The 22,137-nt window shown below is 51.2% G+C and overlaps 1 protein-coding gene across 1 annotated transcript in view; it reads right to left on the reverse strand.

Moving 5' to 3' along the window:
• The window catches only part of AGPAT4 (1-acylglycerol-3-phosphate O-acyltransferase 4), an 85,241-nt gene that overhangs the window by 49,219 nt on the left and 13,885 nt on the right, over positions 1 to 22,137 (reverse strand). The window contains exon 2 of the mRNA XM_037059401.1: positions 5,120 to 5,384. Coding sequence (XP_036915296.1) covers positions 5,120 to 5,297 — 178 coding nt within the window. The 5' untranslated portion in view covers positions 5,298 to 5,384. The remainder of the gene's footprint in view (positions 1 to 5,119; positions 5,385 to 22,137) is intronic.

Raw genomic sequence — 22,137 nt, forward strand, 5'->3', positions numbered from 1 at the left:
CTTGTAACAGGGGACACCACTTGTGGCTTCACCTCCCGACAGCACATGGCAATGCGCACAGCCCCTGCTTCTCCTCATTCTGCTCAGAAATGGAAACCTTGGGTGGGCTGGTCCCACGTCCCAGACCCCCGTGGAGGACCAGCTGTACTGCCTGTGCGCCTCGGGGCGGGTGGACACAGGGTATAGCGCTTGGGCAGGGACGGAGCCCGGGGAGCCGAGTGCCACTGAGACAGCTCCCACCAAGTGGATCAAAAGCAACGTCCCTGTGGCAGGCAGCACAGAAGTCAGGGACACCCAGGGACGGGCGCTCGGAGCCTCCTGGTAGTAGGGCACATCTGGAGTTCCCTTCTCACACCCCAGGGGAGGGGCCCAGCATCTCCACCTCCCCCTGAGGCTCTCTGGTGCTGTTCCTTGACTCAGCGGGGCTGACCTTAGCCTGGGGACTGTCTCCCGGTGGGCAGGGGTGGAAGCCTGTGCTCAGACAGCCGATCTCCACAACCCTCCGCCTCCCCCTCCCAGGCTCCTGGTCCCTGTCCCTTGCCGGCACCCGCCACACCGGCTCTGGCAGGCTGGCGAGAGAAACCAGTCTGGGCCTGAGCACCTGCAGCCCAGAACAGGTACTTTTCCTTCTCCCTTAATTCTTATTCTGCTTCAGGACGGGCTGGGATGCGAGAAGGATCTTCAATTCCAAGTCAGAGACAAAGCAGGAAAGGAATACACAGAAAGGGCCAAATTAGCCCGTTGGGAGACGGCCTCGTATTAAAGTCTAGCCAGTCCGACTGTGCCAGGGACAAGCCTCGTCCCTTTGAGAAACAGCGTGGGCTGCACGTCAGGCAGCGGGTGGAAACCTGGCTGGACCTCACAGGTCTGGTTAGCACCGGCTGGAGTCAGGCAGCCCGGCCCCGGGGGATGGGGGCGAGGGCAGGGTCGGCCTCACTGCTCTGTCCTCTGCTAGTGGTCTTCTCCAGAACAGCAAGGTCCTCTGCAGCCCTCTCCACCCCGCCCCCCCTTTTAATGACAATGCCATTAATGGGTTCTGCTCATCTTTCTGTTGTTCTGCTGTTTTCTGTTGAACCCCACAGTGTCAGAGGGGAAGAACACTAAGCTGGCCAACCGGGGTCCCTTCTCCCTAGAGATTAGAAAGCCCGGAGCTGCACCATGGGAAGGTCATCGAGTTCACTGGGCCCGTGGAGCCATCCTCCCCCTCACCTTGCAGAAGGAAGCTCGCTCCGTCCCCACCCGCTGGGTCACGTGCCATGCCAGCCGGTCGTAGCCTTTCCTGCCCACAAACTGAGGCCAGACAAAACAAAGCAACCCTTCAAAAACCAGCCATCTACATCACACGTACTTCCAAACGGTTATTCCTGGTGTGGGCTCTTGATTCTAAACTAAAACACCCTGTTCTGTGTGCCCTGCTGGCAACCACGCTGCCTTCGCTGCATTTGGTCTCTATCTGTGTTCTCCATCAGTGTGGCCTTCGGAACGTGAGCTTCTGCAGCCCAGGCCTGGCGGCCGCTTTGGCCCACCTGATACCTGCCAGGCGCTACACAAACGTTTAGAGGGAAAGGGTGACGCCGTAGCTCCTTGCGGAGAAAGGGTGGTGCAGGGGAGCCCAGTCTCCAGGAAACAGTTTATTCTGCCTTTGTTTCTTTAAAAAAAAAATCAGCTGCAAATGATGAATGCTGCTGATTTTCCGGGCTTTGGAGTGAGTGATTCATACACCGCAACGTACAACTGAAGCNTCCAGAACAGCAAGGTCCTCTGCAGCCCTCTCCACCCCGCCCCCCCTTTTAATGACAATGCCATTAATGGGTTCTGCTCATCTTTCTGTTGTTCTGCTGTTTTCTTTTGAACCCCACAGTGTCAGAGGGGAAGAACACTAAGCTGGCCAACCGGGGCCCCTTCTCCCTAGAGATTAGAAGGCCCGGAGCTGCACCATGGGAAGGTCATCGAGTTCACTGGGCCCGTGGAGCCATCCTCCCCCTCACCTTGCAGAAGGGAGCTCGCTCCGTCCCCACCCGCTGGGTCACGTGCCACGCCAGCTGGTCGTAGCCTTTCCTGCCCACAAACTGAGGCCAGACAAAACAAAGCAACCCTTCAAAAACCAGCCATCTACATCACACGTACTTCCAAACGGTTATTCCTGATGTGGGCTCTTGATTCTAAACTAAAACACCCTGTTCTGTGTGCCCTGCTGGCAACCACGCTGCCTTCGCTGCATTTGGTCTCTATCTGTGTTCTCCATCAGTGTGGCCTTCGGAACGTGAGCTTCTGCAGCCCAGGCCTGGCGGCCGCTTTGGCCCACCTGATACCTGCCAGGCGCTACACAAACGTTTAGAGGGAAAGGGTGACGCCGTAGCTCCTTGCGGAGAAAGGGTGGTGCAGGGGAGCCCAGTCTCCAGGAAACAGTTTATTCTGCCTTTGTTTCTTTAAAAAAAAAAATCAGCTGCAAATGATGAATGCTGCTGATTTTCCGGGCTTTGGAGTGAGTGATTCATACACCGCAACGTACAACTGAAGCCCAGGAAGAGTTTTTATCTTAACCTAGAGCGGGGAGGAGGGGAAGGGAAGCATATGGAAGGGCCCGGCCGCCCCGACCTCACAAATGGTATCTTAGGGCGGTCAGCACCCAGCTAAGCTTCCCCCGTCTACCTTTCGTCATCTTCGTGGAACACTCAGGCTGTAGGGAACCCCATCAACTACAGAGAACAGGGAAGGGGTGCAAGGAGAGCAGTCCCACCATCTAACACCCATTGGGGTACCAGCAAGGGTGGATTCGGTCAAGGGGTGGGTGAGCGCCCCTAACCTGACGGGCTCAGCATAATGAGGTGCCCATAAGCCAAGCCAGGATGTATCACCCTCCCCTTCTGCCAGGGGCCAGGATGGGCCCCGCCTCCAGAGAGAGAAGCCTCCCATTCCCTCTTTGGGGGCCAAGAAAACGGTGCCGCCCACAGTCCACAGAAGCTTCCTCCAGGGCTGCAGGTGCAGAGGGCTGTGGGCTGTACCTGGAATGGGTAACCAGCATGGGTATGCCTCTGGCCATTCGGTAACCTGCAGGCCCCTCACTGTGGTCCGTGTGGGGACATCATGCCAGTCCTCTCGGGGGGGTTAGTGCTTCAGCTTCCTTTGGCCTGACCAGCAGTTCAATTAGTTTGTGGTGGTTACGAAGCCACCTTGTTTTCTGAATTTGTTGCCCATCTGAATTTCCCACCACCAGCAAGTAGGCTTGGGTGCCCCCAGGAGCAGACTGACCCGGTCCTGCCAGAACCTTAGTATGCCTCCCCTCCCCACACAAAGCAAAGCACAGCACCTGTCCTGAGTCCAGTCTCTGACGTCTTGACTCCCCATCTTTAACTACCAGTTTGGAACCTGAACAGGGGCTGTTTGGAGGTGCGGACTGACAGATCTGGGGGCCTTGGTCATGTGCGCCCATGACAGAAATGCAGGTTTCAGCCTGAGGACAATCTGTACTGCTTTGTCCGGCTTGTGTTTTGTTAGGACAGACCCCTACAGCGGGGGCACAGGAAGATGGCCGAAATGACGAGGCAACAGACAGCTCCCCACTTCCCTCGATGATGCAACTCTGCTGTCTGCAGCCGCACGCCAGGTGCACACCGTCTGTCTCGCTGCCTTGGCCCTGCTCTGCTGAGCTGTCCCTTTGCGATGCCACGCAGATGCCCACAACCCAGGGGCCAAGGCTGGAGGGTGGCACGGGACAGGACCCCGGCATCACACATTTCACATCAAAAGGGTGACTGCCCCCAGCAGTGGCAGACACGTGGACTAAACACTGCTTTGCAATGAAAATTTGACTTCATGGTCTTATTAACATTTTTAAGACATATTTATATAACGTAGTATTCTAATGCAGGACAAAGAAGGCCTAGTAATCAAAGTGTATCAGAAACAGTACCAGAAATATCTGTAAGCTCTGATTTGGTGAAAGAAACCAAGAATAAGATGTTTCTATCATTTTTTTTCTCTCATGAGTATTTTAAGGTTTAAAAAGTAACAAATCGGATCAGGAGTAATCCATTTGGACACTTCTATACACTGTTGTGTATATGTTATGTATCCAATACAATGAAACTTGTATTGTTTGGACTCAAATTCAAATTCGATTGCTTCATTTAAAGGTTTTCAGAATGATAGCAATAATTTTGGACTCTTGGTATAATCTAAGGTTACTGAGATGTTTAAATTGCTCAGTTTCAAAGGGCTCGTATTTTTAAATACACACATACCCACGTATGTAATTACTAATAAATGCACTACATTTTCTACGGTTCAGAACAGGTCAAGACTGAAGGTCAAGCAGCAATGAGACACATCGCTAGACATCCCATTATCCTGATTCATCTGTTTTCGTTTTCATTTGTGAAATTCAGGCCAGCTGAATTAGTCATGCTTAAATAGTCTGGTATCATCACACACACACACACACACACACACACACACACACACACGTATATAATCCCCGGGAAGTGTGAATGCGGTTGGTGAACTGTGTCGGTGCCGGCCTCCTTGTTGGAAGACCGTGCCGTGGTGATGAGAGGCAGCCACTGCGGGGAACTGGCTGAAGGGCATACGGCACCTCTCTGTGTTATTTTGTGCAACAGCATGTGAATCTACAGTTACCTCAAAATGAAAAGTTAAAAGAAGCAAGAGAGAGAACAACGTATTACGGTGCCATCAGTCTTTCAAGCGTGTGTGTGCGTTGCACATCTGTACGTATCAGAGACTCACCAGTATCCACGCACACGCGAGACCCATGTGCATTCCCACATCCGTGTATTTCTGCAGGGACAACTAGGAGATCACTAACACTGATTCCTTCCGAGGAGGAGAACTAAAAACACACCGAATGGGCACTCATTGTTCATAGGCTGCCCTCTGTGCCGGTTGAATTCTGTGCTGTTGGCATCACTCATTCAAAAACCAGTTTTTTAAGAGGGAGGATGAAATAGACGCTTCAAACCGAAACCAAACAAACAGAACCAACAACAACAAATACAGCTAAGGGCACAGTGCAAGCCCCGTGAACCCGTCTGAACCGCCGAGGGCCGACCGCAGCCCCACAGGGAAGGCGCAGAGAGAGAAAGGCAGGCGCGTTGCTTACGGCTGGAGATGCAGTAAGACAGCCGGCAGTTGAGCTTCCGGAAGAGCTGCCTGTTGATTGGCCAGAGGACGAGCGAGAAGAGCTGGACGGTGTTGATGATCAGCCCGGAGGCGATGAACACGTAACAGAAGATGAGGTGGCACAGGAACTGGGACTTCAGCAGCCCGACGAGGTCCATGGTGGCCGGCTGCTCTTATCCCAGGCTGCAGGGACCCGCAGTAGAACCTCCCCAGGCGGAAACACGGTTCGGGACTCAGCAACGCGGCTAAAACACAGAGCAACGTTACACGTTAGTCACGTGTACTTTCATGGGGGAGAAAACTCTCACGCTGAGGTTGGACCCGCTGTGCATGGGTTGGTGATTCCCTATTTCACAGAAACGGCGTTCACTTAGTGTCGGCCACAGGCTCAGCCCTTGAAAACGGAGAGTCCCCTTCACTGTCCTGACACCCTGGGAGGTGGGCACTGTCCTCACACAGGACGGAACTGAGACCCTGCGAGGTCAAGCAACTCAAACCGGGTCCCACAGCTCCTGCCACGGAGAAGTGGCCCCGTTGGCCGGGGACTGGGCACATCACTTTGCCAGCTCCTCGCTCTAGTGGGGGTGCTCACTGTAGTATCCGCGTTTCTGTCCAACTGCCACCTCTGCCTGGACGCCACCTCCACCAACAAACCCCGACCCCGCCCTGCCCGCCGCTCACCTCATTCCCCCAGAGCTCCGTGCCAACGTGCCTTCTGGAAGGACCTCCCTGAACGCAATGCTCTGAGTGAGGTTGTGAGGTGACCCTGGGTGGGCTCCACCTCCCAAGGCCGCTGGGCCAGTGGGCCCCTTCGTGTGCTCCATTGGGTACCTCACCCCCTGCCCCTGACTGTCAGCTCTCCGGGGCACACGGGTTACCTGGAGCATCATTGGGATCTCCCCAGCACTCACACACATACACAAACACACACACAAGCCCCAAACCCCAGAAGAAACTCAACGCACACACACAGCAACCACACTCGCATTCTGTAACCAGTCTCAACCCAGCCCTGGAGCAACCAAATGACTTTCCGAGTGTGCAAATAAAGCCTTTGGGGGAAAGTGTAAAGGCAGGAGGTCCGACTACTCTGATGGAAAAGAGAGAAGGTGGAGGGAATGGTGTGCAGCTGTCTGACTTCCCCTGAAGTAGAAGCCACTGCAAAGTAGCCCCCGGGATCTCAAACTTCAGGACTCACATTCCAACAGCAATAGCTGAGAGATCCTAGACTTTGCGACAATACCTATTAATACTAGCAAAAAATCTGTCATTTCGCCGATATTATCACATGTTGAGCCTCTCACGAATCCTATGAGATGAGTAGTATTATTATCCTGTTTTCCAGAATACGGAACTGGGATGCCCACAGGCTGGGTGGTGTCCCCGAGGCTGAACCACGGATAACGGCCTTAGGACTCAGCCTCAGCTCCAAGCCCCTTCCCCAGCAGCTTTCTGGGCGGCTTTGCTCCCAGGGGTGAGGTGGGGGTTCTCTTGGAGGTGAACCTCCCTTCCACAGAGAGCAGCCAGAAGTGACCTCAAGGGCAAAAACCGGGGCAGCCTTCAGGGAAATTCATGATCACGATCTATACAGGGTGCGGAAACAGGGCCTGCTTGCACCGCCCCCCCCCCCCCCCCCCCCAGGCTGGTTTCCAGGACTGTCTCAGGTGCATGCTTCTAAAACACTGATGTGTGCTCCGTCGATCTGGAAGGCACGCTGCCTTGCTGCCTGATGTCTGTACGTTTCTGACAGGAGGAAGTGGAAAGCAACCTTTGGCCTGTTGGCCCAACGCGGCCAGAAACATCCCTTCTCCCCAGAAGCCTGCTCTCTCGGGGGCACGCAGCCAGGGCTCCAGGGGGGCCGAGGCCTCCCGTCCCTGACCTCTCCCCGATGCTTTTCCCAGATGTCTGTAGGATGTCTCGCTCCTTCCAACACGCCCAGTGCCAACAAACACACCCAGTCTCTCTCCGAGGAACAGGCGTGAAGCTCACCCCCACTGCACTTGGCTTTTAGGAGCCACATGACTAGGACGGATGCATACGGTTTACAGTGTGGCCGCAGCGATGGTGCCATGTTGAATACTCCTGTGCTTTATTCGTCGTCCCTGGATTAGCCCTAAAAGCTGCCAGAGGATCTGGCCCGAAGAAACTGAATTCTCCACCAGGTTTCTGAGATCTAGTGTTTGTGAGGCATTTGAGAAACACTTGGCTGCGCTGACGTCACACTAAGAAGTGGGGGGAACTGACGTTGGAGGTGTGGGGGAATAAATGCCCCCATCCTCGGCTTTCAGTCCGCGGTGGGGCTTTATGGAGAAAAGGTAAGTTTTTTCCTTGCAAAAGGCCGAGGACCACCGTGCCCTGCAGTAACGCCCTTGTCGGTGCTGAGTGAACCCCAGCAAGCTAACCTGGTGTTGGTGGTATTTCAGGAGTCACAGACAGGCCTTCAGGGTGGTTACAGGCAGGCCTTGCCCACACATCCCCAGATCATAGAGTATGGAAAAAATGCCAGAATTTAGACGTATTATTTGAATTCTTCAAAAGGTAGAGTTTAACCCAGGCGCTTGATAGGTGCTTGAAAAGCACAGAACCAGCCTTTTAACCAGACGAAACAACGGTCACTAGGGATTGTCGCTAGGTTCAAAGTAATGGACCCCAAAGCACCTTTTTTTCCAGGCTACGGATGGTTCAGTGGATTTGGAACTTCACTAATCATTTGACAAAGTCTCCAGCAGGCCGGCATGACGTGGGGTACGGGTCTACATGAGCTGGTTCATGGCAGTTTGAAACAATAGGAAACTGCCGTCAATGCAGCCGGAGGCTTCTCAGCCGAGGGAAGGCGTCTCCCTCCTGCACATAATTTGGGTGTGAAAATAAGTTGTTCATACACAAGGGTGGGAGATAGTCAGGGAGCACAGGGAAGGCTGGATGGCTGTGCTAACGAAGGCATCAAAGCAGCCAGGACAGACCTTGGGGGGACACTCGACTATACTGAGCAAGAAATGCTACCAAAGGGGAGGGACCAGGAATGCGTTTGTACCGTTCACACCGACACCTACTCCTGTAGTCATGGCTACCTGTTAAGAGTGGGAGAAAAGAAAGCCTCACCAAGACACGAAGAACAGTTATCTTTGTGTGCACACGCTCGTGCATACACACCAAGGGAAGCCAGCTGACCTGAAGTCTGGGCTTGGCCCGACAGCTGTCTCAGCACTGTCCCCCTGAGGTTGGCGAGCTCCGGGGTCTCGTCCAAGTCGACGCTCTCTGATTCTGATAAGGAAAACGATGCCTCAGACGCCAGGCTTTCCCCTCGAGTTTCCGAGGGGCCTCTTTCACGGCGGTCACGGGGAAGAAAACACCATCTCTGCGGGGCTGGCCGAGGGAGCAGCCTGGCCATGGGGGGACTTGGTGGTGAGCCTCGTCTCCCGGTCAGTACTGTTGGCCGGCAGGACAGAGGGTGCCCGGGGACAGGGGGGCCCCCAGATGGAGGGAACAACCAGGTGCAGTCCCCAGGGATGTGTGAGGGGGTGTCTTGGTCGGGGAACATTCAGATCTCAGGTTCTTCGTTAAGTGGAGGGAATTTAGCAAAAACCTCCAAGAGGCTGTGAACAAAAGGGAGGCTACCTTGGCAAGCCTGACGAGCTCAGTGACAAGGCAGCCCCACCGGAGGGTTTGATCGTGGCGATAAACACAGAAATAAAGCCTAACTGAGCGAGGTACGGTGGGAAGTCACGACCGGCGGCCTCTAGGAACGACCAATCTCTGCCGGAACAAAGCTGTTCGTGGTTTTCGCACGTCTGCTCCACGAGGACAAACTTCAAATATCCAGACAAGACCCCCTCAGCATGCCTCACTGCCCCGTCCCCCACCGTCACCTCCACCCCACCCCTCTGGAAACTGAGTGTGGACAGTCAACCGCTGTGCGCACCTCGGTGAGGGAAGAAGGTGCCTCTCCGCTGTACCCCTCACCAGCCCTGGAGGTTCCCCACTTGACTTTCTCTCTCCTCCTTAACCTGCCACCACGGGGTTCCACGGAGCCCCCTCTTGCCTTCTCCTTCGATTCTCACGTGTAACATACATCGCAATACCGCTGTTCTCCGGAGTATTGTCTCGGTCCCTGGAGATCCAGCTCTGGGACTAGCCCCCGAACCCTCGGCTTATAACAAGGTCTTTAAGCCTGTCTTGAGGTTTGGGGTTTCTTTCCTAGACAAAGGCAGCAAGGAACTTGTGGAGGCTTGAGGCAGCCGCTTAGCACTTACAAGGACAAACAAGGACAGATTTTGGTCTGCGATTTCTGGAAGTTAGAAGAGCCTAAGGCACCCGAAGACCTAATTTGACTGTCTCTGGGACCATCTGTAACTAAAACACCCCTCGATTAAAAAATCATCATCGTCTACCAGCTTGGCAGGAGCCTATATAAAATTAGCTTATTTTAAAATTTGATGGAGCAGTCCTTTGTCTGATGTCCCTGTAGTACATGGTGTCCATTAAAACAAGCCAAACTCCAAAGAAGTCTTCAATTATACTCAACTTTTTCATTGCCTCCTCTAATAAATGACCCTTAGCCTCTCTCTAAAGTCTAATCTTAAGATGATGAAAACTTAAGTCTATAGAAAACTGAGAAGTCCAAGTTTATGTGTGATAGTTGGTTCTGAGTGGCCAGTAAGAGGAAATCACATGCTGAAGGGCTTTTAGGTCTAATCCAGGGGAACCAAGACTCAGTGGTAAACACAGATGAACAGACTCGGTAAATTCTTCTGCCTTGAGCAAAAGCAAAGATGGAGGGAAATTAGATTCGGTATCCTCTGAGGCCTTCGCAGGCCTTCGCATCCACCAGAGCAAATTATGTGGAGTGAAGCCCAGGGGTTCCGACTGGTAACCAGTGCGACAGGGTCAGTACCCTGAACGATTCACACGCCTCCCCTCACGGACCGCCATGAAAACCTGCCGCGGAAGGTATCGTTATCCCCATTTCACAGACAGGGAAACTGAGGTTTAGTGAGACAAGGTAAAGGTCTGAAGCTCAAGCTCATTCACTTGACTACTGTTATGCTGCTGGTCGACCAGGAAGCTGAGTTCACATGACCTTGGGCCTTCACAGGCCTGACCATCTGTGTGTCCATCATGGGTCCACTGCAGAGGCCACCACGAGTTCCTGAGCTGCTGTCCTTTGGCCCAGGGGTCCCACGGAGGCTCTGCTTCCGAGTGGATGGCCCGTCCCCAAAGCCCAGTGCGGCTGTCCCAGGTCACAGGGTCACAGGGCCCAGGCAGCTCTGAATGCCGTGTCTGTATGGCCTCAGGGAGCCAGCTGGGCTCAGTGTACTTCCGGCAACCGTGGGTGTGTGAGCTATTTTACAAGATATTCGGTGCACATACATTTTCAAGTTCTGCTGAAGTCATGGAAGTTTCTAAAAGTTCTTGTTAAGTCCTGATAAAAATCAAATTCTCGTGGAACTAGAAACTGAAATGATATGAGGAGACTTGGAAAATTAATCTTCCAAAAGGGGAAGCAGCCACATTTCTGCTTCAAATGAGTCTATTCCAGTTAATGATAAAACCTTTCAAATAGGACAGGAAAGCAGGATGAATTTGAATCAAAAGTGCCGCCTGGATGTTCGTCACCATTGCTGCTGCCACATGGCGGTGGCCCTCAGCTCCCACACATGTCCGTGAGGACTGCAAATACAGGGAGGCCGAGGAAGACGAAGGGGCAGCTGTCCCCTTGTGTCAAGCCAAGCAAAGGAAGTGGCCCGAGGCTGGCTCTGGGCCCAGAAGCAGGTGGGAGACACAGACCTCACCAGCTGGCATCAAAACCAAAACAGGAGCACTTTATTCAGTCTACCAACCACCTCCTACTCCAGGCCTACCGTTGCCAAGGCGATGTGGTCGGGACCGCGGTGGTCCAGGCCTTCCCACATGGGCCGTGGCCAAGGAGTGTGGTGATGCTGCAGGCAGACTCAAGGTTTAACTCCCCAGTTATGACCTGTGTGACCCTGGGCAAGCGACTCACCCTCTCTGAGCCTCTGTCACTGCCCCGTGTAGTGGAGGTGATGATGCCCACCTCCCAGGAACTCTAACTGCCCAAACCCCAGGCTGTCTCCCATTAGCCGCTGAGCCCACAGCCCCCCGCAGCGTCTGCCGTCTTTTCTTCTCAGCTTTCCAACAAGCAGCTCTAAGGGTCAGTTTCTCTTGTTTGTTCTGGTAAGGTTTTTCTTGTTGGGACATTCCTTTTTTTCTGCCATCCACACAAGCCAAGGTGGCCCTGAGCTGAAGTGACTTGGAAGGTCACTGACGTCCAATCACAGTTTTAGTTCAATGACTGGGTCCCCATTTCGAGTCAGTGGCTTCCGAAGGAAGCTGGCCCCAGCCGTCGGTTCTGAGGCTGTCTTCACCACCAGGGCCTCACCTGTCGGTTCCCTGTACAGATCGGACCAGAGACGTGAGCTAAGCACACGGTGGAGGCCTGGCTCTCACCTGGTGGGAGGGACACAGAAACTAGGACAGAGAAGAGCCCGAGCTTCGTCCCTTCGGGGCCCTGTGAGTGTGCCCAGCGGGGCCTCCCGCTAGGGTTGGAAAAAACCCCGGCACCTCTGGGGGAGCGCCGGGGGGTGAGGGTGCTCTGCCCTCACCGGAAGCAGCTGGGAGTGGGACACTTCTGAGTCGGCAGGGCCAGGCCAGCTTTTGGGGCCGACGGACGTGTGCTCGGGTTGCTAGGAAATCTTAGCACCTCGGTTTTTTCCATAAAATCTGATCTCTAATATTTCAAAATAAACCAAAGACAGATTATTAAGAAGCCTTTAAAATAAAGATGGATGGCAAAATTCAAGGCTGTGTTGGCAATTTCCTTCAACTTATTTTATAACTTATTATTTTCACTTTGCCACCCATTGGGGTACCACCCTAATCCCTGCGTATTGGGGAGCTCCGACCCGAAGCAGGCTCCCGGGGGGCCAAACAACTGCAGAGGACCAGGGACTGGCCACCCAGAGCCACCAAACAGAGGCAGCAGGCACACACTCTGAGTTGGTTGGAACCCAGGAGGGTTGGGAAGAACTCACAAGCTACCCGGTCTGGCCTCGCCCACTGCGTCTGTCTGTCCCGGTCCCCAGCTCCATCAGGAGTGTGACTCTTTCCTGCTCAGGTAAAACTCAGGTGAAACATGTTTCACCTGTCCGTGAACAGTGTCACCAGCCTGGGACAGAAGGCCAAACCGCAGCCCTGAGCCTCAGCGATCGGCTCTCTCACACAGCCAAGCAGAAGCAAAGCGAAGCTACACAAAGCTGGAAGGCGTGGAACAAAGCCACCAGGGCGTGCAAGCTCCTCCTGGCGGAAACACAGGTGTGGGGCTTAAGTTGATCGGGAACTTATTTCTTACTGGCATGTGTGCGCTGGGGCGCCCCTCCTTGGGACCCTAGAACCCATGATTCTACTCATGGTCAAAGAAGCAACTGTGGAGGGGACGGCTCGGTTCTGAGTCAGCATTGTGCAGCTGACTTTGACCGTCTGCGCGTCCGTATCAGCTGGGTCCCTTGACCTCCATAACTCTCAGCTTCCTCACCCGTCAGTGGGAGAATCTGGCCGATAGACTGACCCCACAAAGGTGGTGAGAGAGTTCACAGAGGTAAGGGGTGAGCAAGGGCTCTGTGGGGCTGGTGCTGGGGCGTCTGTGGCCACCCGCAACCTCCCATCTCAGAAAAGGGGGAGTGGGGTCACTCATCCGCATGCCCTCAGGCACAGCACTCTGATTCACGGACACTCACCCGGCACTGACACCCTGGGGAGCTCCCCAGGGACCGGAGCGTGGAGGCAGCGCTCTGCCGGCTGGGTCAGTGCCAACGGCTCTACTGTGAGCGGGGTGGTTCGGGAAGGATCCACGCAGAGAAATACCGCGGGGGAAACAGCAGTGGCTGCTCTTCTCCTCCGTTGACTCAGATACCAGTAAGTGGGCTCTGGTGGGTCCCTCTCTACCCCCCGCCCCCCTCGGTTAAGCAGCCTGGACCCTTGAGTCCCGACACCCTGCTATGGCCAACCCCCATTTTCTGGTGAGGGGTGTGGGGAAGGCGAGAGATCAATGAGGCTGGATTTTAAATCTTTCATTTCTCTGATTTTCATAGAGGAATGCCAATGGACCCTGGCAATTTCCCTGACTTGATTCATGCATAATGCACCTGAAGAGAGACTTATTAGAAAACAAATGCACTTAAATGCTTTCCTGACATGAATCATTCATTGAAGACAGAGTTGCTGGCTCAGAGTCCTAAAATAAGTTGACTTACAGGATCCTTGTTTCTCGAGAGGTCTGAAATATGACCACAGAATACTGAAGTACTCCGCAAGGAAGGACGCTCTGGGGGTCACAGGGGCTGGCTATTCCTCGAAAAATTTCATTAATAACAGCAGTGAGAAAACACGAAGCAGGGCCTTCTCTCTCCCTCCCTTTTTTTCTACTTAAATGACAAGGCTCAGGAAGAGAAGAGGGTGCTTGGTCGAAGCAATGATGTCTTCTGTTTCTATGAAGGAGACTCAAGGACAGGGATTTGGGGATTCACGTGAACATTCAGTAATTCACTGGCAACTTTATTCATTCGTTGTCCAGGAAGCTACCCATTCATCCATCAAGTTAAAAATTCATCGATCCGCATGTATTGTTACAGCTGAACTTGCACCACTGAATCAGACTCCCGACAGCAAGCAGAGGGCCCTGTCCAAGCCGCTGTCTGTCCGAGGTGGGTGAGGACCATGCCCACTGACCCAGAGCACTCACTGAGTGACATTTCCAGGACCAAGACGAACTTCCACCCCTTCCACTTCCCACAGGATAAATAGATGCTCAATAAATGTTGACGCAATATGAATCTCTAGACAACCTGGTATATTTCACTTCCATACCAATAACTCTGAATTGTCAAAAGCCATCTGACGAAAATCCCAATTTCTTTCTCACTACGTTACGCAGGGGGCAGGTCACTCGCACTTGTTTCTCCCAGCGTGAGCCTTGCAGATGAACACACACCATGGCTCTCTAAGCCTGGCTCTCCGCAGAGCCAGGCACAGAACCCCCTTCTCCCAGCACTGAGACTGCGAAAGGCAATGCATCCCACTGGCATGAAAGTCGCTAAAACGAAAGCAAATGATCTACTGAAACCCAAGCAGGGGGCTCAGATGTTGGTGGAGAAGAATTCAGTTGTTGTTTTAAATAAAGAATCTTCTATTAAAATACAAATCTGATAAAATAAAGGAAATTATACTCACTGTGTAAGTCACAGATATTTTAAGGCAATTCCCCCCCATTATAACAGCATTTCACATTCATTATATAAAATTTGTAAAGTTCTAAAATGTGGAAATGTTAGTGCCTGTAACAGCCATTGACATTTGGGGGTTATTTTTTCTCAGTCTCCAGTGAATTCATGGGCTTTGGGTTTTTTTTCTTTGCCAGAAAAGCCATTGCAGAGGTTTTTATTTTTAAATATAGTTGGGATCTTATGCTAAATCAATTTTACTTGTCCTCTTGTTAACCTTTAGCGAGATCATTTGCAATGTGCATATCACAATACCAGTATTCTCGTTAGTTACCCTGGACATGCTGTAATTATTATATTACTGCCTCATCACGATGCATCTTGGCCTCTTCCTGCCTGCTCAAAAATAATGCTATGAGTAACAATTTGAGGCATAAAAGCTTTATTTTTCTTTCTGAACTTTGGGTTATTTCTTTAGAGTAAATTCCCAGGTACAGGATTTCTGGGTTCAAGGAACAAACATTTTAACACATCAGGTATATATTACCAAATGCTTTCCAAAAGGTCTGTAGCTTTTTATGTTCTTACCAGCAACATACAAAAATACCCATTTCATCACAGTTTATCAGCGATAAGAATTCTCATTTAATGAAACGAAAACCAGACTAACTCTTCATATATTAAAAGATGTAGCTCAGTGGATTGAGCATGAGCTGTGAACCAACGGGCTGCTGGTTCAATTCCTAGTCAGGGCACGTGCCTGGGTTTTGGGCAAGATCCCCAGTAGAGAGCACAGAAGAGGCAACCACACATTGATATTTCTCTCCCTCTCTTTCTCCTTCCCTTCCCCTCCCTCTAAAAATAAATAAATAAAATCTTCAAGAAAAAAAAAGAAATATTTTAAAGACATGTACCTCATTGTTTTAATTTGCATTCTGGGGGGTGATAAGCTAGATATTTTAAACCATTTACTGAACTACTGCTTTTTCCTAATCTTTTTAATCTTATTGTCTACCTACCTATAAGAATTTAGTATTTACTTGTTATTTATCTATTTACAAAAACATCGCTTTTCATCCATCACCCACTTCCTCTTGCCCTTGGGTTCCCATGAGCTCATCATATGCTAACTGGGAGAGCACCTTTCCCATTCATTCAGAGTGGCCAATTTCTGTATCCGGTTTACTTTGATTTTTAACTTACTGGAGTTTTGAATTATTATGAGGAACTGTGATTTCTCTTATAAAGTTCGGACTTAGGAAAGTCTTCTTTCTACCTGTACTTCTTGTCCTGCATAAAACTGCTGAACATTCACTTACTTCATCTAGTTTTTCCATAATTTTGTTTTTATCTGACCCACCTGACATTTATTTTTGGCTATGATACTCCGGGAGGGTCTAAATCGATTTATTTCCCAAAACTTACCCAGCTGTATCCAGGACGCTTATTGAAAAATCCTTCCCCACCCCATTAATTCATATTCTAAGTTCATATATTAGAGTATATGAAGCTAAAAAATGCTGAAGGAATGAGCTGCTCATTTTGTAGATGAAGAACTTGCACGTGGAGAGTACGGCACTAGCCCCACTCCCCCAGGTGACTAGGGACAAAGCAAATTACTGCAGAGCCGCGGGCTCTTCCTTCTTGGCCTCCCCCTGGACCCTGTCTCCCCGCGGGCCATGCGGCGCTGCCGTGGGTTACAGATTGGCCTTTCCCAGTCCCAGTTACAGAGCCAGCATCCTGGGTGGGGATGCAGACCACAGGTGGGCCTTCCTTCCCTCTTTTACGAGTGGCCACTGGTAAGGGTGTCACTAGCTTCAATATCCCCAAATCTACCTATAGGATGGTTTCTGCAGAGAGGACCAGAATTGCAGGTTTCTAAAAGGGACACCTGACTGATTAGAGGCTAGGGGACAGGAGGCCCACGCAGGGCAGGGACTCTAAGCTGCTTTCTGCCCTGGTGCACCCTGGGAGCCCCTGGACGGAGTTCCTACATGAGTGGACAGACAGCAAAGACTCAGGGGGCCCTGGGACCACTCTCGCTGAACACGCAGGGAGACCTGGAGGGACAGCGTCCCGCGCCTCCGCTCTGGCAGCGGGGCTGGGAGAGCGCCTTCCTAATCGGTGTTTGCGTGACTCTGGAGAAAGTCAGTACGGGTTCCACCACGTGGATTCCCCAGCCTGGAGGAGCCCCTCTCTCAGCTCAGCGGATCCTCTGTGTCTCAATTACACCAGCCTTTAATTTTGCCTCTGCTTTTAGGCTCTGAGTTCCTTCCAAGTTGGAGACCAATTTTATCATAAATGAATGAGAAGCAGTGCTGAAGAATCAGAAATGAACAGAAAGTAATTGCAAATATTAAGAGGAAGCCTTGACAATTCTGCTCTTTCTAAAAATTCTTCTCCAAGCAGATATTAAAGTTGGAAGAGAACCACTCAGGAGGGTCAGGGAGGCCGACAATGAGGAGCTGTGTTTAGCAACAAACAGATGTTGACATTATACGGGGTCGACAGGGACACGGGCAGGACGAGTCACCTTTCACAAGACAAAAGGTGTGTCTCTGTGTTGGGAGTGTCCTTGAGGGTCCTTCATCTTGTTTAAAACATCTGAAATGTTTTAAATATACAAAATATACTAAATGTTTTATCAGGTTGATATCTACTCGTGTTTGCTTCGTTTTTTTCCTCCATGCCCTCAGCCCCCAGGCATCAGCTCAGCCCCATGTTTTTTTTAAAAAAATATTTTTTAAATTTATTGATTTCAGAGAGAGAGTAAGGGGGGAGAGAGAGAGAAATATCATTTTGTTGTTCCATTTATTTACACATTCATTGTTTGATTCTTGCATGTGCTCTGACTGGGGACTGAAGCAGCAACCTTGGTGAATTGGTCGCTTCAGTTTTTGAAAGAAATAAATAGTATAGATATTGAAGCCACTTCCCCAATCTAAGATTGAAATCAGTGCATGTGCTGTGCACTGATTCTTCTATTGTATATGTGTGTGTGTGTGTGTGTGTGTGTGTATATATATATTCACAAGCAATGTATCATTTCTGTGTTAAGATGTACACAATATTATAAATTCTTTTTGTGATTGCCTTTCTATACTCAGACACTATAGTTTTAAATTTTGTGTATCTAATTGAGTCATTTTAGCTACAGAGAGGGGTTTTTTGGTATTAATCTCTTAGCATATTGATGGACACTGAGAATGTGCACCGTTTTTCCTGGTGCAGACAATGCAGTGACGGCACCTCCCTGGCGCGCACACCCCCAGCTCAACGAGCTGTCAATCAACTGCTTTTTGTGGTTGGACAGTTGACGCTCCCAGAAGATAGTCTGAGTTAGCGTGACAATGGGAAATCACCATTTTCTTCCTGGTGCTTCTCTGTACTTTCTGTATTGTGCCAAGAGTATTCACCACGTGGGTGAGGTATCGAAGTGAAATGAAAAGACCTGCACACTGTTTCTCAGATTGCTTACGCACGCCAACGTGCAGGACTTGATGTCGACGACGCCCTGATTTGTGAGGGAACCCGCTTTACAGGCAAGGGAAGGGAAGCTCAGGGAAGTTCTACGACCCGTTCGGTTGGGTCGCCGAGCTGTTTGGTCGGTACCTTCTCTGAGCCTCAGGGGCCTCACCTGTCATTCCCACCAACCAACCTCCCAATGCGAATGAGGGTGAAAAATAAGGCAACTGATCTGAAATACTAAAAAATTATTAAAGACAGTGATTTAAAGATGTATGCAATTCATCGGTTATCTTTCCTCATGGCTATGTTCTGTCTTCTGCGCAGAGAAATAACCTGTCAGTCTTCTGTACAGAGAAGTAACCAAGTATGGAGGAATATGAGAAAAACACATTCTCGTGAAACCTCGAGGGACCGCTGCCATGGGTCTTTCCCATGCAAAGAAGTACAGTTGAGAAAATGCTTTACTGCTGGGAGCCCGAGTCTGTTAATCCTTGATCTAAGCATTAGCCTAACGGTAATTTAATTTTTAAAGATCAGTAAACACGGACTCAAATCAGAGAACAAAATAAATGGATTCACTGCTGAAAGCAAATGCTTTTTGGTTCCAGATAACACTTTCTACAGGACTTCTTGGCTTCCAAGAACACAAACCCTGGCAGAGTAGAGAGTTTCAGTGTTCCATGCAAGCCGGCGCCCTCTGACCTTCAGAAAAAGGTACACAGAGCAGAGCGCACCGAGCAAACCATTTTTCGCCATTCTGAGGGTGGGACAGAGCCAGCCACGGCTGCACACGCTAATCCAAAGGTACACGCGGTCAGACAGGACACAGCCGTGGTGCCTGTGATAAACCCCGTGTAACCACCACTGCATGTGTGGAACCAACAGCCCTCTGCCAACTATTTCTTCATTCCTTCCCTGTGGTGTCTCACCTGTAAAATCCTCCTGCGTTAATTCTCTGGTCGCCACTCAGACCTCCTGACTGGCGGAGAGACCTGGACCGGAAAGTCCAAGGCCTGCACGTGAACTAGCAGGGCTTCCTCAGCCTCAGAGATTTTGGGGAGTACATGGAAAACACCAACTCCAGCTCCTCACACGGGTAACCGAGTGGCCGCGTGACCCGGAAAGTAATGATCCCCCCAAAAATGAAAACGTGAGTTATGCTAAACCTTGACCATGACACGTCCATCACAGCTGTATCCACGACAGCTGAACGACAGAACAGCCCCACTGCCGATAACCCACGCACAGGGAAGGAACAGGGGGGCACATCGGCACCACGGACATTGTCCAGCCACAGAAAAGAAGGAACCGCGGCTACGGACCACAGCGTGGAGGAACCTCCAAAACATCGCACTGGGTGAACGTGCCCACCCACGAAGGACCATGTACTGTACGAAATGTCCAGAACGGGCCGATCTCGGCGGTCCCACGCAGGTGGGGTTGGGGGCCGGTGGGGGTGGGATTTCTTTTTGAGGTGATGAAAATATTCTCAAAGTGGAATGTGGAGCTGCGTGTACAACTCTGAATCGGAATGCGTTACAAGTCACTAAGTTTTACACTTTAAAGGGGAGGGATTCACAGGAACAGTGTAAAGGACACAGGGATAAAGACTAACAGGGGTGGAAATGGGAGGGAGGTGGGGAGCGCTGGGGGGGCTGGGATGGGAGTAAAAGACAGAAAACTGTACTTGAACAATGATTAAATTTTAAAAATATTAAAAAATAAATGGGTGAACTTTTGGCATGGAAATCCTCTCTTATAAAGTGTTTTTCAACAGCATGAAACAAACACCAGGCCCTACAGGAGATGAAGCTTACGCCATCAGCTGTCAGCCCACGTGTCCGAGTTGTAACCGCACGTTCCCCGGGCCCTTATCATGGGAAAGAAAATGAGGGGAGTGTCTGCCTGCAGGAAGAAGGCACTGTCCCCTCACCCAGGGAACAGAGCAAGATGTGGTGTCTGCTGGGGTGACGTGTGTGTCACTAGAGCACAGTGGGGCCTCCCAAACTGGCACCATCTCCGTGAGGCAGGGCCCTGAAGGTGGGACGAGGCCACACCTGTGCTCCTAAGTAGAGCCTGTGGGCAAGGGCTGTGCGGACCGCTTCCAGGTGGCCCAAAGGAGCAAAGGGAGACCAAGCCCAGGTGTGCACGCCAGCGGCCTCTCCTGCCATCACCTGAGATGGTGCAGGGAAATCTTCCACGGGCCAAAGGCTTGGCCTTCATTCAGGCTGCTTTTGTTTTCAGGTCACACTTTTCGCGGGACTCCCTAGTTTCTGAGAAAGCGAATCTACCTCTGGTTTCCTTTCTTTTGGGTCATGAGTATGATTCCTCTGCTTGCGGCCATCACCCTCGATGCTGCCCACAAAGGCCGTGTTCGCTACGGCAGACTGGCCGGGCTTAAATCTGGATGAGGTTTCAGGATGCAGTCATGCGGGAGAAACGACACCAGAGCTATGGAGTCGGCTGCCTTCGATGGCCAAGCAGAGGGGAAGCTAACGAAGCCTTCGTGGAGCGTAACTCCATGAGGCGGGGATGGTGCCTGGTGGTGTCCCTGCCCACTCCCCCAACCCTGGAGCCGGTGCGGCCCACACACAGCAGACACTTACAGAAAGAGCTCGTGAATGAAGTTTGGTGAATTGCCAAAGGCTTCATTTAGTTAATGAAATCAGTGGGGAGGTAAATAATTGAAGGACAAGAAATGGGTCCATTGGTTTGGCAACATCAAAATGTGCATTTTGTGGGTAGAAAACAAATGAGCCAACAGGACAGACATCACGAATTCACCCTCCTGATCTCCGGGTCTAGGTGTAGGGTACGCTGTCCTCTCCCTGCTCGGAGCCATTGATCTGAGCAACCTACAGCCTCACATCCGAAACCCCTGTCGCATTACTGCCTCAGAGCCCCAGTGGTCAGGGGTGCGTGGGTCTGCTGTCTTTGCACCTCCTCTGAGCCATGACTGTGGAGATCCGTGTCCCCCACATAAGAGTCTGGGGGTACAGGTAAAGCACCAAAGAAAATGGGACTTATTTCTAACATGTACTTTGGATCAGGACTAAAACCAGCAAACGTAAAAATGAGATGAAAGCCAAAAACCAACCAAACATCCATCACCAGGGGAACGAATTAAATGAGACAGGGTGGTTAAAACCCGACAATGGAAGGCTGCTCCGGAGAAATGAGGCGGAGAAACCACCTACCAACCCATGGAACCAACACACGGATGGGCCTCAAAAACACTGCGCTGAATCAAAGCCAGGCACAGAACACGACACTCGGGGTCAGTTCGCTGAGCTGCAGCTCCCGTGCAGGGCGAAACCACGAGACAGAAGGTGGAGGACTGACTGCCCGGGGCCGGAGGTGCCGGGAGGAGCCAGTGCAGGGGTGGGGTGCGGAGCGTGCTTGCTGGGGTGATGGGAGGGCTCAAAACTGGGTTTTGGGGACCGGTGCCCAACCAGACACATTTACCAAAAGTCATTGAACTGCATGCTTAAAATGTGTGAATTTTACCATATGTGAAGTATATCCTGATAAAGCTGTCAAAAAAAATTAGGTGAATGAATGGAAGAAAAAAGATTTTAAAGAACTGTTGAAATCCCAACAGTTGATAGGTTCAATCTTTGAATATTCAGAGCCAATCTAATTTTCTTCACAGATGCTGAAAAGGAAAGTGGGCAAGAACGAGCGGGAGAGAGATGTGCAATAGACGGAGGCTCCGGGACCATCTTCCAGCTGATGGTGGAAGTGCCAACAAGCCTGTTCTGCGTCCCTTCGGCTAGGAGTCCAGCTGGTCTCCCGGCCCTCAGCTTCCTCGTCATATACACCATGATGCCATGGCACATTCTGTCAAATTTTAGTAAGACAAGACAATCCCCTCACTCTGGCATTTTTCCAGTTGGCTCATCCAAAAATGGTACCAACGGAGGGAGTGAGGTGAAGTCAACTCAGCATGCCTTGGCTTTGGCGTGTGCACGCGGGTCCCTGTGAGCATTCTCTGGTCACTGCACTTACACACGGGGGCACAGACCTGCACACTAGGACAGAGGTTCCAGTGCTTGCATCTCCCAACTTGGAGAAACGAGAAGTTTTACTTGTCTCCAGCCTTTCGATACTTCGCCAATTCCCCCGGAGATGGCCGAGATCGAGACCAATGGTCCATAGAAGACAGCTCGAAGTCTCTTTTACTCCTTAACAAACGGTCAGTCTTGCTGGAATAACGGAAATAATTCCAAATGGCAGCAATTCCATCTTTACATTTTGAGATCCTTCCCCAATTAAAAACAGATTTCCTGCAAAC

This window comes from Sturnira hondurensis, unplaced genomic scaffold (genome assembly GCF_014824575.4).
Source record: "Sturnira hondurensis isolate 20B ecotype Veracruz unplaced genomic scaffold, ASM1482457v3 Scaffold0000167, whole genome shotgun sequence".
In the NCBI taxonomy this organism is placed as follows: domain Eukaryota; kingdom Metazoa; phylum Chordata; class Mammalia; order Chiroptera; family Phyllostomidae; genus Sturnira; species Sturnira hondurensis.